Here is a 15,809-nt window from a genome sequence, read left to right as displayed (position 1 = left end):
CATTATTATAATATAGCTGTTGAGCCAGAAGGGCTACAATCATTATAATTTCTAGCACAGCTCAAATAGCTGTAGCAACAATTATTATTATATACTTAGTCAGAAGGCCCGTGTATTATTATTAACTGAAATTATACGCTGATATTGTGCCATAACCCTTACTGTTATAAATTTATTTATAAGGTTTTTAAGCACACACCCACACAAGTACACACCTACACACCCCACCCCCACAACTAGTACTCGCAGGTTTTGCTCGGCGAACCTGTCCAATTCCTGTTGAGTACTAAACCATATTATTAAACACACATACCACACAGGTCGGTCGGAGAGTAGTGGTGTAACGGCGCACGGCCTATTATTGTTCGTACCCGGCCCGAACAATATCTTTACAGTATGAAAGTATCTGTTTTTATTTATTATAGACCTGAATATGTTCTTTTAAGTTATTGGAAGTTATTTAAATTTAAAGTTAGGTATCCACTAGGTACCTATTTGTTTATTATTTATTAATTTATAATATTACCTGCACATATACCTAAAAATAAAACAATACATTTGTATTAGACCATATTAAATATTCACTACCTACAAATTACGATATTATAATATTCACATAATAATAGAGTATAAAAAAGTTTAACTATCCCTCCGATGTTTTTGGATAGCTAGAAACGTCATTCAATTTTTCAACAACTATATTATAAATTATGTTCTAAGCCTATGTAAAAAATAAATAAAGTTATTGTTTATAATATTAATTCATTGTTGATTCACTATACTATAATAATATTTCTGCATTATGTCAAATCAATTAAATGATTAATAGAATTTGTAATAATATATTAATATACTTCAGTTGGATATTATATAGATATTAATTTATAGAAATGAAATGTACTGTTTTCTCCTAAGTCAAAAATATATCCAATTTTTAAAAAATCTTTAGGTACAACAATATTTTACTACCTACATCATAATATTGAATACAATGAAAATTTAATAAAAATCATGCATTTGGTTTTTCTCTAAAGTTATAATAATATAATAATATTTGGTTTTAGTTTTTCAATGAATTCTAAAAATATTTGCAAATCACTGCTGTTAAATATCAACGCAATATAAAATTTTAATACAAATTTAATCATAATTTATCAATAAATTATTTTATACTTACTTATGAAATCTTTATTATTTGAAGTAATTGGCATAACCCAAATTGCTATGCTTAAAATTATAAACGTCATTAAACTATTCTTTAAAAAAATCATTTAGATTTAGGTAATATAATAAAATAATAAAAATAATGTGAACGGTGAACAATAAATGAAAGAAAATAGTATTTCTCGATTTCTTTTATAAGCAATATGCACCTATTCCATACCCACTCAACACAAAATAAATAATGTTCACAATAAGTAGGTACCTACCTAGTTTATTTATTTATCATAAATGTGAATAATATTATTTTCCATATGCTGTTTAACGTTATTCCCCGTTTATTATCTGTCTTAACACATGAGTAAATAATGTGTATTTAACATTAAATTTAATACTGGTTCCATGCAATGCCAACGACAGAAAATTAATGTGAGACCCCGTTCAATTATAAAAAAAAATACTTGAATTAATAAATACGTACATTTTCTAATAATGAATGCTTAAAAAAAATATTTTGGTAGTGTTAAACTACTAAACTACTAAAGAGTTGAAATTATAATATCATTTAAAATGCAATAGGGTAATACAAATAAGGAATTATATAAGCTATAGCATATCTGTACAATAAGATGAATTATAAGCATGTTCATTGCTCACCCTATTTTATGCTTAAATTAAATATATCGACGGTATTTTGTTAAAAGGGTGCTTACCACAGAAAATCGAAAAATACGTTTTTGGTATTAAAATTTTCAGAAAAATCACGAAAATACTCTGGTAAAACGGCGTATACATCTATGGAAAAATAAGATGGCAATACCTACCGAATACAACATATGCAGACGCCCTTTTAAAAATTAAAATAATTTACACAGGTCAAAGAACTGTTGAAAGGGCTTATACCACATCAAAATATCAAATGCATGCTAATTGTTTACAACCTACACAGTTCTTAACAATAATTATGATTATTGCTGTTTGTATATTACCAGATTGAACAAAGTGGTTTTACTAGGTTACACACTGAACATCGCTTGTAGTTGGTAACACTTAATAATACATTTCCCTCCAATTTCATATTATCAGTTAACAAGTTAAGAGGTTGTACCCGCATGTGTTGTCTTTATGACGTGTGTGCCTTTTTAACAAAATACCGTCGATATAATCAAATTCTGATTTTTAGAATTTTTAAATAGATACACACGAAGACCATATTTTTGAATACTTGAGATTTTTGTACCAATTGAGGATGATCCTGTGATAATACAAACTTCTATTTTTCCAAAATAAATCCCACTTTTTCACATTTAATCATTAAGCAGATATTTGTTTTGAGTATTTTGATGTATCTAATCAAAATTTGAACGATTAGTTTTCGAGTTCTATAACTTAAGTGTATTAAGAATAATATGACTATGGAAATGGTTTAGATATATTTTGAGTCTTAGTTGATTTGAACATTTTAGTAATTAGTCCAGTGGCGGCTCGTGGGTTTTTAATGAAGTAGTGAAGTAGTGCACATCCAAAAAAATATAACCAATATTATATATAAATTATAAAATGTAATAAATGATTGTTTACAAACTTTAGTGATTCACCAATCAGCTTTTATTTTGTTTATATTTTTAAACAGATAAACGATTGTTGTTTTGAATTTTCGATTATTATCGAATCAGCTGATAATCGGAATATAATAAACGAATGAGAGTAAAAATAAATTAGTGGCTTGGCGTGGCGCGTTGGCTGCTACCAGTCACGGAATGCGACTGGGAGTAAGTAATGGCCACAGCTACTAGCTCCCGGAAGGGTGACCACACGGGTTCATAGTAGTTATAAACCTTGCCACACATACACGTGTTTGCTACCTACCGTAACAACTGTTAAAACAATCGTAAAATCAACCTACCAAACCAAACTTACCCTTACCACAGTTCATAACCCCTACAACAGCTAATGGCCATAGTCGCCGGGCTTAAGTTCAATAAAAAAAAATTTATTTATTTATTATAACGCCAATGCCAATGCCGACACGCAACGGCTCAGCGACGTCGAAAATAATTCGCTGAAAATAATTTAATTGGTTATGTGCACATCAAATCCATTATACCACGAATTGCGTGTTTCGACTTGTTTTAATTTTTACACTAAACAAATGTGGAATACCACGCTATAATACACACCGATACCGTTCCATCGCGGACAACCACCCGGCTGTTTGGCCTTCGAAATAACCCAATCCAAATATAATATTCTGAATTTATGTTTTTTTATTTTTAAAAATAATTAAAATAACACTATAAGTACTTAGTAGTATTATTATGATTTATATTTTCAATTTTTCTTGAGTTTGGATAGGTAGTGCACGTGCACTTGTGCACATATACACGAGCCGCCCACTGGTAATTACCATTCATTTATCTATATAAATAATTTGTAAAAATTATCCAAGTGTAATGAATACTAGGTAAGTACATCTAATATTATTTACACATAGCTTGTATTTTCAATTATTGTAAAACTTTATTGATTAAGGATTATTATTCTTAATTCAAACATTTTAATAACACAGACACTATTTAAAGTAAATAAAGTTAAAGTTAAAATAAATAAAAAACTTTAAACCTAATTTAAGTCAACATAAGCACAAAAATAAATGTTAAAACAAATGAATGCTAAAAAAAAAAAATGTAAAATGATTAACCTAATTTAAGTTAGTATAAGATATAAAAAAATGTTAAAGCAAGTCAAGTACAAAAAATGTGTAAAATTTTTTCTAACCTAATTTAAGTCAGCATAAGCATGAAAACAAATTTAAAAAATAAAACATAAATAAAAAAAAAAATGTAAAATGATTAACCTAATTTAAGTTAGAATAAGGTATAAAATCAATTTAAAGCAAAAAATAAACCTAATTCAACCTAATTATTTTTTTTTGGGTAAGTGGATGTCACTCTGCTGTACAGTAGGTTACAAGTGGGTCGCAGTTATGGATGGTGTTAAATTTGAATTCAATGATATAATATTATTGTATAAGAAAAAAGATTCTGAGCGAAAACGGTTAGTCAGCCTATGGTATTACTAATGTATTTGATGATATTATTGTGAATAAAGTAATTTATATATAACCCATTTACGTGGAACCTTGTTTTAAATTTTCAATCCTTAGCTATAAAATTTGAACATTTTATAAACTTTTAACCACAAAATAATTATTAAATTTTAAATTTGATACATTTTGTCAAAATTCCAACTTTAAATCCTTATAAAAAAAAACTGTGCCTATGTATTTTTAATATTTTTTAACTGCTATTGTAAAAGTATATCAAGAGCTTTGCATTAAATTTTCACGCTTTTTTACCCAAAAAATAAAATGTTTTTGATATTTAAAGAAAAAAAAAACTAAAAAAAATGGAAACTGCAGACAAAGTCCGCAAACAGCTCAAAAAGAGTCAAATTATTTTCAAAATCTTATCGTGTATAGAAAATGGTAATATAAACATTCCGTGGAATTTTCAAGTATTTAAAGTTATTTGTTTTTTAATTATAACAAAATAAGAAAATCGTTACATGAGAAATCGAGTGAATATCAAATGTTGTAAAAATATGAATTTCAAACGCTCATAAAAATTTAATTTGACTTTATTGTAGACATTTTTTTTTTTGATAAAGGTAGAAAAACTTATGAGAAATCTTGTATTATATTTTCAAATCTAAGATTTAAAAAGAAAATTTTTCATAAAATACTAACTCAAAATAATTTGGTAATTTTTGTGATATTTCTATATTTTGTCAATTTTTGAACTTTAGATTCTTATAAAAAAAACTGTGACTAAGGATTTTTAATATTTTTCAAATGTCAGTGTAACAATTTAGTAGGAGCCTTGTATTAAATGTTCAAACTTTTTTACCCAACAAATAAAGTTTTATTGACATCCATAGAAAAAATGACTAATAAAATTGGAAACTGAAAGTGTTCCTAATTAGTTCGAAACAAATCAAAATATTATATCGTGCATAGAAAATGCAAATATAAACGACCAGTGGAAATTTCATGTGTATATGTTCATTTGTTTTAGAGTTAAGCAAAAAACCAAAATCGATTTTGTGGAAAACCGATTTTGAGGTAAAAATTTCTGTTTTTTCTTAATTTTTATGTTGTTTTTCCTGGTGCTTTTGAAATGTTGACCTGCTGAATGCATTTTCCCATCAAACAAGATACTGAAGTTGAAAATCCAATCGTTATTTCGATTACTTATCGTGTACATAGATGCAAAAAAAAAAAAACATCATTGTAAAATCAATACATTCATCGTTTTTCACTCAGAATCTAAAATAATTATAAAATTTCGTGATTTTGATAAATCTTAGTAATACTTTTTACAGAGATTTAAAAATATTATGAAAAAGTAGAGCCCAATACATAACATCCAGGAATTGCGAATTCATACATATATTTTTTCCCTGGGATAACCTTTTCTAATCATGCCATTTACTTGAGCAGTTGAGTTGGAAAATCTATGAGGTTATTATCACCCAATGCATTGTTTTTTTTAGCAAAAATCTGAAGTATAATCTACTGATGTTAAATTACGCTATGGTCGATGCCGGCAAAGCATTTACTGTACCTAGAGGACAGAGGTACTCAAAATGATTTGTTCGTGGAACACTCATGTTGCCAATGTAATTCTATGGAGCACTAAATGTCTGGAATGCTCATAAAATAATAAAATATACATAATTCCAAAAAAATTATGCATGAAAGTATTGCTTACCTATAAATTTGTTTTTTATAGTTTTTTAAAACAATACACGACATAAACGATAAAAATAATAATATAACTATGGACCATCAACCAACTTTCATCTAATATTGTTTTTCGACTACGAAACAAAATATGCGGGTTGTTATTAATAAAATAAACGTGATACGTAAACCAAATATTATATTATTTTAATTACTGACTTAACCACTGAGCACTGTGTTACAATTGCGAAAGACTGTTTTTGAACCGCTGATTTATAGGATCACTGCCTAATTGAGGCACTAACTTGAGTCAGGAATCTAAATACACTTAGGTACCCAAATTTATTTTTGTATTTAATAATGATAGTATATTCAATATAAACAGCAATTGTACCATCATTCAAACACCATATGATTACGTCACAATCAGTCACGACTAGTGATGGTAGCACAATATCGTGAAAATGTTATAATAAGTTGAAAATATTTAGAATTTCATTATTTTTTTAATATATTATTTATTTGCTGTTCATAACCTATGTTTGACGTTAATTCCGTATACACTACATAATTACTTTTACAGAATTAAAATAAATTAAAATGTCTAATACATATTCATTAATTATTATTTATTATACATACGTTTCGTTGAATTTTCTGATTTTGTTACTAAAAAAAATAAATTACATTGTCTTGTTTTCAGTTTATTTTTGGTTTATCTCTATTCTAAATTTTTACATAATATAAGTCAGTAACTTGTTAAGTTAAATATTCAATAGATTAACAACTTCTTCATCAGCTGAAATATTTTAATTGAATCTCAATAATCTCATACTTTATAAGAAACCTACAATGCTTATCCTACCTATACCACTGTACGTAAACATTCTTAGTAATCACGTAAAAATACAATGTAATTTTTTGATAAAATATAAAAATAAGTCTTTCTGTATCTATTTCATCAACTAACTAAATTTTTTTTTATTTTTGTACGCTACAGGTAATTCTTTATTGGAATTGAGTTGAGCTAATTTTTCTAAAACTATCCATAATTTAGTTACCTAAGAGAAATAAAAAAAAAAGAAACCAATAAAAGTACTGGTTTTACAATAAGTTCCTTATTGTCCGTCACCTTTAGCGCCAATAAATGATTGAATTTTATAATTTTAGAGTAGATTTCTGTTGTAAATGCGAAATAGTTGGTACCTTTGGGAAGGTTTAAGTAAAGTTACCGGAAAACTGAAATATTTAAGCAATACTAGTTTTAATATCAATAGCAAGACAGTCATCACCAGTGTAAGTCGGTACTGAAAGGAATGGGTCCTTACGATATATGTGTAGGTAAGCGATGCACGTGTTAGCACATAATATTGTTACTCGGGGTAGCAGCGTTTCTCCTTGAGATGTTATAGGTCTCATAGACGTAACCTCTGTAATATACTCGGGAGCTTGGTACCTGCTATCGTAGTTCTAATAGTAGATAAGTGGCTCCCAAGATATTATAGATGCGGGTCGCAGACAGTTTGCTTGATGTTGTAGTCGTGGTTGATAATAAATAAAAGACAGTTGTTGTTTTATTGTGAATTTTATTATATTGTTGATAATTTTTCTAAGTCCAAAATATGCTCGTACAGAGTGGCGTGAAGGTGCTTGCACTAATGGGTGGTAGTACACGTCTGAAAACAGGCCGATTCGGGCTCCCTTTTATATGCAGTTCCCCGTACCCCTTGCCTATAGATACTGTATCTCGGCTCACGGATGTGATTGGTGTGAACATCGTTCCAGCCCACGCATATTATGACTTCCAGTATAATTCTGTGTATTAAATTTGAAATAATCTTTTTAATATAATTTTAATATATTTATAATAACTATCGTCGCGTACAGCGTACAGCGTTGTAATCAAAATAATCATATAGTATATATTTTTATATTTGAACATCTGTCGTATACAGAGCAAATTATGGTTCAGTGAGTTCCTAATATCTACCGTCTCTTCCCCAAGACATTAAAATGTAATATACAGAAAGAACCCTTACCTCCGTTTCTATTATCCGGTGTATGCCGAATTACAGTATCTAAATTATAGTATAGTATAGTTATGTACCTGTGGGATTTGTTTTATTGTTAAGTAGGAACTTGCTTACTACATCTCCCCCTTTAAAAGTTGATTTTTATCGTCTAAATGAGAAAAATTAACTCAAACTTCCTCCATTAGTTCAAGCACTTTCCTATGATTACAAATTTTACATATATCAATTATTACATTACATTCAATTATTACATGTTTACATTTTATGTTTTACATTAAATACATCATTATAATTATATGGTACATTTCACCATATTAATTATTATTGACAGAATACAGATTATGATTCACAATATTACAGTATATATTTAGCTTATTATCTAGGTTAGTATCTTATGTGATTAACAATATATTCTCTTTTTGTGTTTTTGTTTACATCAACAATCTTATCTTAATGTTAATATAATATGTGTAATAATATTTTAATATAACATGAATCCTTAAAATCTATTACAATATATTTTTTTTTCGTGCAATATATATATATATATGATAAAATAGTGGTGTTTACTATATTTTATTTCCATTACCATGTTAATTATGTTTTAAATAAGTTAGATTAATATATTTCTTATTCCATCACCATGTTAATTACGCCAATATATGCTAATATGTTCCTAACTTTCTTTTTTTTCCTTCATTCTACGTTTACGTTTGCTTCTATATATATATTTTCCATTAATCGCTATATCATTATATTTTATGCCTAGTTAATATTACTATCCCTATACTGTAATTAGATTGTATCTTTTTACTACAGGTCCAGACCAACAATAAACTATTGTATTCAAGTTTTATTACATGATCAAGACTAGTATTAAATCGATTCTACTCTATTCTATTTTCGTAATGATTTCATCTTGCTAATTGAACCCGTGTCGTAAGTGTGTGCTGCAATTTAAAGCATCATCCCGCGACACTGGCTAAACTAACTAGATTTTGTTATAAGATAATATTTGATCTGTAACTAACTAAACTTTCCTGCGTCATTTCTCATATATTTAATATGCTTATAGTAATTTTGTTGTTTTTGACTGTATTGTAAATATTCGCGCAATATACGCCCGGTATTAATTCTTGTTTATTAATTAAAATATTTTTATTATTCATCTCTGTATCGGGTATATCGATTTGTACTTTTGTCTCCGAGCGCGGTTTTAATGTAAAACAGATATCACTATCGCTTCCGGTTTTATTATTATTTATTGTTAGCGTGTTATTAGCGACGTCTATTACTGCATGATTATCTATTAGAAATTTATTATCAATAATTCCGTCTGCCAGAATCGGAAAAATATTGTTTACAACATAAAATTGTGTTTCGAATGCTTCATTATTAATTATTAATTCTATTTCTGTTTTTCCTATTGTAGAAACTATTTTTTCATTGATGCCTTTCAAATAAATTTTTTCGTTTTCGTTAATTTCAGTGTTTCCTTTTAATGCATTCATTTTAATAATATTTAGATCCGCCCCAGTATCGACTAATAATTTTATTTGATTCTTATTAAAACTGGGTGATTCTAAAGTAATGTGGTTGTCTATTAATTTTGCTGTGATGTGGAAAATCCTGTGTGTGGGTCTTGAACTATTTCTTGGACCAATCTGACTCCCACTGGTGATGGTCCGTTGGCGTTTCCCGACGTGCTTCTTTCGTTTTTCTGTTTTGTATAACAGTTTGAAATTTCATGACCTATTTTATTGCAGTAACTGCAAAGTACGCCCTGAGTATTGTTATTGTCCCTACGAACATTATTGTTGTTGCTCGCATGGCGCGTGCCGTTTACACGATTATTGCTATACGTATTTTGTTGCACATTAGGTCGATTGCTCCAGCAATCTCGTGCTATGTGATTAGATCTACCACAAGTGTAGCATCCGGTGCCTCGGTTAATATTATTTTGTTGTACATTATTGCCATTGAAATTCTGTCCATAGCCGTTTCCGCCTCGATGACCGCCGCGATTAACCATGTGTGAGCCATATCCGCTCTGATTATTATTCCCATAGTTATTGCGGTTGTTGTGATTAACATATCGGTTGTTATACCCGTTGAAATTATTATTTCTATTGCTTTGATTTGAATTACCGTTTCCTCCGCGATTAACTGCGTTATTTGTATTACCACCATTTTGTCGTTTTTCCTCGTTATTGACGTCTGCCTGTTTTCCATTACCAATTTGTCTCTGCAATTTGTCCATTTCTACTTTTGACTCATATTCGAGCATCTCATCGATCGCCGTTTTGAAACATTGTTCCAATGTACTGGGATTTCGACTTTTCAGTACTGTATATAAGTGATGAGGTAACCCTGTCATAAATATGATCATTGCCTGTTTCTTTGTTTGTTTTTTTCACTATATCTGCTTCGGCCTGAGCTAGACCTACCGTACTTGCCGCGCAGAGTTTATAATATAACTCTTCGATTCTACTAGCGAATTTTGCTACACTTTCTCCCTCGGCCATACGTGCCGTGTTTAAAGCTATTGATAGGGCCCTCTCCGATACTTTTTATTCGAATGCCCCTTCTAATATTGTTTTTATTGCTCCCCATGTTTCTAAATTTCGATATTTTGTTACTTCTAATGCATTTCCTGTTAACTTAGAAGTAATTATTTTTAATAAGATCGGTGTATCTGCTTCCGTTGTCTCTTTAATTGCGATTTCACAGATATTTATAAATTCGGCTACGTTCTTTTTGCCCGTGCAAATAGGTATCATAGCAATTGCTTTATCTAAATCCATTTTACTCATTTTTTTCTTAACCACTGACTCTAACTGCACGTGAATTACGCTTGAGTCTGACCTAGTACCTAAACGACCTACGGTTTGTTTACGTGGCGCGGTACCTATCTGTTCTGTTAAACTATGTGTTCTTACTAAATTTTTCCTAACAGTTTTTTCAGTTTTAACTATGTGTTTCCTAGTTTGTTCTAAAAATTCTTTCTTTACAACGTCTTTTAAAACTGCCTCTTTTAATTCTTTCCTAGATTTATATTTTTCAACTTTTATTGAACTGTCCGCAGAACTAGTATCAATATCTGAACTATCGGATTCTGACATATATTTATCTAAACATTACATATATATAATTTTTAATAAATTATATCTACTAAATTTATTACTATCCTATCCGCGTGTGTAATTACCAACAGTATTTACTCTACATGTATATACTATTATTGATTTATAAGCTAATAATTTTGTAACTACCGTCACCAAAATTAATAATATGTAAAAATTACTTATAAAATAATTATCATGCACAAATAATAAAAAGAAATTACGTAAACGCACGACGTACGTTGGATATGGATGAGTACCTATCTAATAACACGTAAAACGTTCGACCGCCTATGTTACGCATGTTAAATTCCGATACGGTATCCCCTCACCCGTTTCCCTCGCACTGTTCCGCGATGTTTTTTATGCGTACGCGCTCGTACTACGCTCGAATATTATATAAAAAAAATCCCCGGTTAATTACTCCGTAAATCCCTCCAATAATATTCGACTTCCTATCCCTTATTTTTATAGACTATAAACTATAATAGTCTTATTACTAATTTTTCCTAAATGATTTAATTTCTTAATTTACGCGCTTTACCTATCTTCTAAACTCTAACAATTTTTTTGATTTCTAACAATTATTCTATCAACTTATTCTTAGTAATGTTATACTATTTCTTATCCTAGGGCGCCCCTATAAAAAAAAAATTCAATACTATATTCCATATTTGGCAAACTAATCAAGAAGAGCGGAAAACAACAAAATTGCCATTATGAGCCAGCAGTTTCACTAACTGCGAGAATAACAACTTTATGAACGGCTACATCCACCTCAAGGACACCCTGTCCACGTGCCGATTCTGTCAAAGGAACCAACATCGTATATAGAAGGGCCAGGAGCACAGCATAATGAGATGTACCTGGACCAGCTACACAGAAGCGCCTTCACGCCACTAGCCATATACAAGACGACTACTACTACAAACGACGATATTATACATTATTCTGTTCTAATAAATAACATTTCATTTACTGTTTTAATGTAACTACCATTTTATTTCAAATCATCGTCATTCTGGATCCCCGAAGGGGCAGCACGTAACAGTACTAAAATTTACAATCAGATTGCGGCTGATTTAGTCTTAAACCAGTCATAGAGCGTAAAGCCGTAAACCGTGTTTGGCCGTGTTTTGAAAGTTGAAAATCAGTGAAAATTGATTTATATGCAACTTAGAGACCCGTGTGGGTAGTCTACAGTATTTAAAATCAATATTAATTTGTAATACACACTTCTTAGTTATACGAACCATTCTTAATCAATTTTAAAAGTATATCTGTAACAATAAATTACTGTCACGTTTTGAATTGAATTTTGGTTAAACTACATTTTACATATACATTATATAAGCCAGTAACCCGTTACGTTAAACATTCAATAGATTCAACAAATTATTTATCAGGTGAAATATTTTAATTGAAACTGCAAATGTATCGAAACCTATAAGGTTCATATTACTTATGCCACTGCTCGCTGTACATAAATATTCTCAGTAATCGCGTATAAATACGATTTAATTTTTTAAAAAATCGTGGAAAAAAGTATTTTTGTATTATTTTCATCAACAAAGTAAACATTTTTTATTTTTTTACGTTACAGGTAATCTTTAATGGACTTGAAAAACAAGAAAACGCCAAAAAAAACTAAACAATTTTTCAAAATTAGTTTGAAGTTTATAAGATAACTAATATTGAATAATATTATAATATAAATAATATACCTAATTATATAATAAAATATGCAAAATATTTTAAATATGTTTTTAGAGTTTTTTATGAGCACTAGAAAATAATTAGGAACTAATTAGGAACAGAATCATAATAGTTTTAATTTAATTTAAAGATTTTAAGAAGGATCCAAATTTTCAAAGAAGTGACTAAATTTACATCATATTTTATAATTGATGTCTACTCGATAAAAAATATTGCAAATGATTAAAATGCAAATGTAATGTATAATTATAGGCTCCAATTTATTATGCCAACTCGATTAAAATAAACTAATTATGATTCAATGTTTTTGTAAATAACTTCAATTTAAAAAAAAATTTCATTTTAATTCTTAAGTTTTAAGACATTTTGTATTTAACAGTATGAATACACGGGCCTCCATATGACAGGAAGCGCGCTCTGGTGACTATAGAACTGTGGTAATATTTTCAATCAATAGTGTATACGTATAGGGGGCCAGAGTGACGACACTTTATCAATACACCTTGGTCCTCAATCATGATTTAAGATAGACATGTTGTGCAACGCTCTATACAAGCCTAAGTCCATTGTTTCCAATACAGAAACAGCTGTTGCATACTGTGAGAATTACAGTTAACGCTCCAGCGGATGAACAGTAAACTATTCTATATCATTTTCACTTATCAATAATTTTTACATTATGTATTAATGTATTTATTAACCCACCAATTTTTGATTTAGAATCATAATGATTTGCCTTGCGTAAAAATAGCATAAAGATAAAGTATTACTCCATGGAAAAAATATTGCCTAGTCTATAATTGTCTATGCATTATTTATTTAACTTTATTAAACAATCATGGTGTCGAATAAATGTTGTGTTCCTGGTTGCTGCGACAGTGCTAAAACTAAATTTGCCACGATATTTGGGAAAAAGCCATAGGGATTTCATTAAACAGGCATTCCAGGGTATGTGAGAAACATTTTAGACCGTCTGATATTGTTTCCACATGGGTGTCTGGGGAATGCAGCAACCAAATTTCGGTATGTTCCACTAGAATAGAAAATGTTTGTAGTTAGTTTATCCATTTTTAAAATTAATCAAAACAATAACTTGCTATTTCTTTTAGTACCTTGTACCTATTCTTTTTTACTTAACTTTAAACATACACAATGTTATGTTATTTTAATTCATAAGTGTATCAAGACTATTTTTTTAGATTGGTTTAAGGAAATTACGATTAAAGTCCGAGGCCATACCTGTCACTCTCTTAAATAAAGTTCATACAATTATTGAACAAGTTTGTTTGTTGATGTTGTACATCAAATATATTTTATATTAATAAATTGTATAAATCTTTATAATTTTTAATAAACTTTTTACCATTATTATATAATTTACCAGGTAAATGATACAATAATGATAGTTATTAAAAATGATCATAACTACTCTAAACATAAGAGAAATGGTAATGAATTAGAAGGCGATAGTTAAACGTGCATGTACGGAGGTTTGGTGAAATTACAATTATTTAAATCACAATATATTAAGATCCGCATATTTAAGTATAATATGTCATTACTAATATAGGGCTCGGAAGTTGTAGGAGTTGCATATTTTTCTGTATGCCTTTAATTTATAGTAGATCAAGCTAGAAATCCATTTTATAGAATGACGAGCTTAAACAAAAAAATTAAAAGTGCATATTTTTGCATATTTTGTCAGTTTTAGAAAAAAGTGCATATTTCTCAATGTTCATGGATTTTTATGCTCGTTTAATATTTTCTTAACAAATTGATGTTTTTTTCTAATAATTATGGTTTTATTATTTTATTTTCGATTAAATTAACAGTCGCGACGTACCTATTAACGGAGCGTATTTATCTTTATTACACTAACGTCTATGCTATCGACGTTATCGTTAATCTAATAGCGATTTGTTCTATATAATAGTGTATTTATAGGTGTATGACTGAATTATACGGGCAAGTATATTTTTCACGTCAGTCGTGTGTGAACTGTCGCGTGTAATAAATTCGTCCGTGCTCTGTAAAATCTACCTAAGTGTTTTAAAAAATTATAATATGCCGAAAATTTCACAAACTAGAAAATTCGTTTTAGAATTCGGCGAAATTTTTTTTTCTTTTCAACAGACGGTACTATTCTATTTTGTAAGATCTGTGAAGATCTAGGTATGTGTAAGACATTGTAAGTGACCGTTCTGTGGAAATGAACTTAACTTTCATTCATATAAATTATGGTTTTTTACCGACAACAATAATACAACTTGAAAAACAAAAACTCCCGTTACATGAGTCAATAGTGACAGTGAAATCCGTCGAAAATAAGTTAGAGCACATTATTGACGAGGCAGGCACTGCAATCAAAGAAAAATTAAAAAATGTTTTGAAAAAAAACTGTGGTTTTAATGATTTAAAAAAAATATCAAGCATTTTAACTGGTGAATCAACGTCAATAGAAGGACTACCAGAAGACTTAAATGGGAATGACTTGGCTCACTTTAAATACGCAACTTCATCGGATGTTGAAAGAAGTTTTTCGCGCTACAAAAATGTACTTACAGACAACCGTCGTTTGATTAAGATAGAAAATATCAAAAAAGTTCTGGTTATTCAATGCAATACATTTACAGGTATGACGGTTACAATAATCTATATGTTTAATGAATTAAAAAAAAATTAATATAATTTTTCAAACAAATTTTATTCTATATATATATTTTTAGATTGAAAAAATTACAATCCATCAAACACAGAATACAAGCCAAAACATTAAGCCAAACATAAAAAATAATTTTTTTTGTATATACGTAGTACATTTTTTTGCATATTTAATACATTTTATCTTGCATATTTAACATATTTTACAATTTTTTTGTGCATATTTTGCGTTTTTTAACTCCTATAACTTCCGAGCCCTAACTTATTACTTATTAGGTGCCATATAGTTCAACTGAACAAATTGCTGAAGTAATCATACAGAGTACTATGATATTTGATATTAACTCTGAAAATTGTACTCTTCCCAGTAAT

The 15,809-nt window shown here is 29.1% G+C and overlaps 2 protein-coding genes across 2 annotated transcripts; one reads left to right on the top strand and one right to left on the bottom strand.

Moving 5' to 3' along the window:
* Positions 1-9,541: 9,541 nt before the first annotated feature.
* LOC132953034 (uncharacterized protein DDB_G0283357-like) lies at positions 9,542-10,327 on the bottom strand. The gene has a single exon (XM_061025583.1). It carries the CDS (start codon positions 10,325-10,327, stop codon positions 9,542-9,544), a length of 786 nt encoding a protein of 261 aa, XP_060881566.1.
* Positions 10,328-14,933: 4,606 nt separating this feature from the next.
* Positions 14,934-15,550, top strand: LOC132951707 (uncharacterized). Its single transcript, XM_061023597.1, has 2 exons — positions 14,934-15,409; positions 15,503-15,550. Exons 1-2 carry the CDS (start codon positions 14,986-14,988, stop codon positions 15,505-15,507), a joined length of 429 nt encoding a protein of 142 aa, XP_060879580.1. The 5' UTR covers positions 14,934-14,985; the 3' UTR covers positions 15,508-15,550.
* The last annotated feature ends 259 nt before the right edge of the window (positions 15,551-15,809 follow it).

Source organism: Metopolophium dirhodum, chromosome 9 (genome assembly GCF_019925205.1).
Source record: "Metopolophium dirhodum isolate CAU chromosome 9, ASM1992520v1, whole genome shotgun sequence".
Lineage (NCBI taxonomy): Eukaryota > Metazoa > Arthropoda > Insecta > Hemiptera > Aphididae > Metopolophium > Metopolophium dirhodum.
Note: the sequence above shows the minus strand (reverse complement) of the source record. Positions and strands in the feature narration are given on the sequence as shown.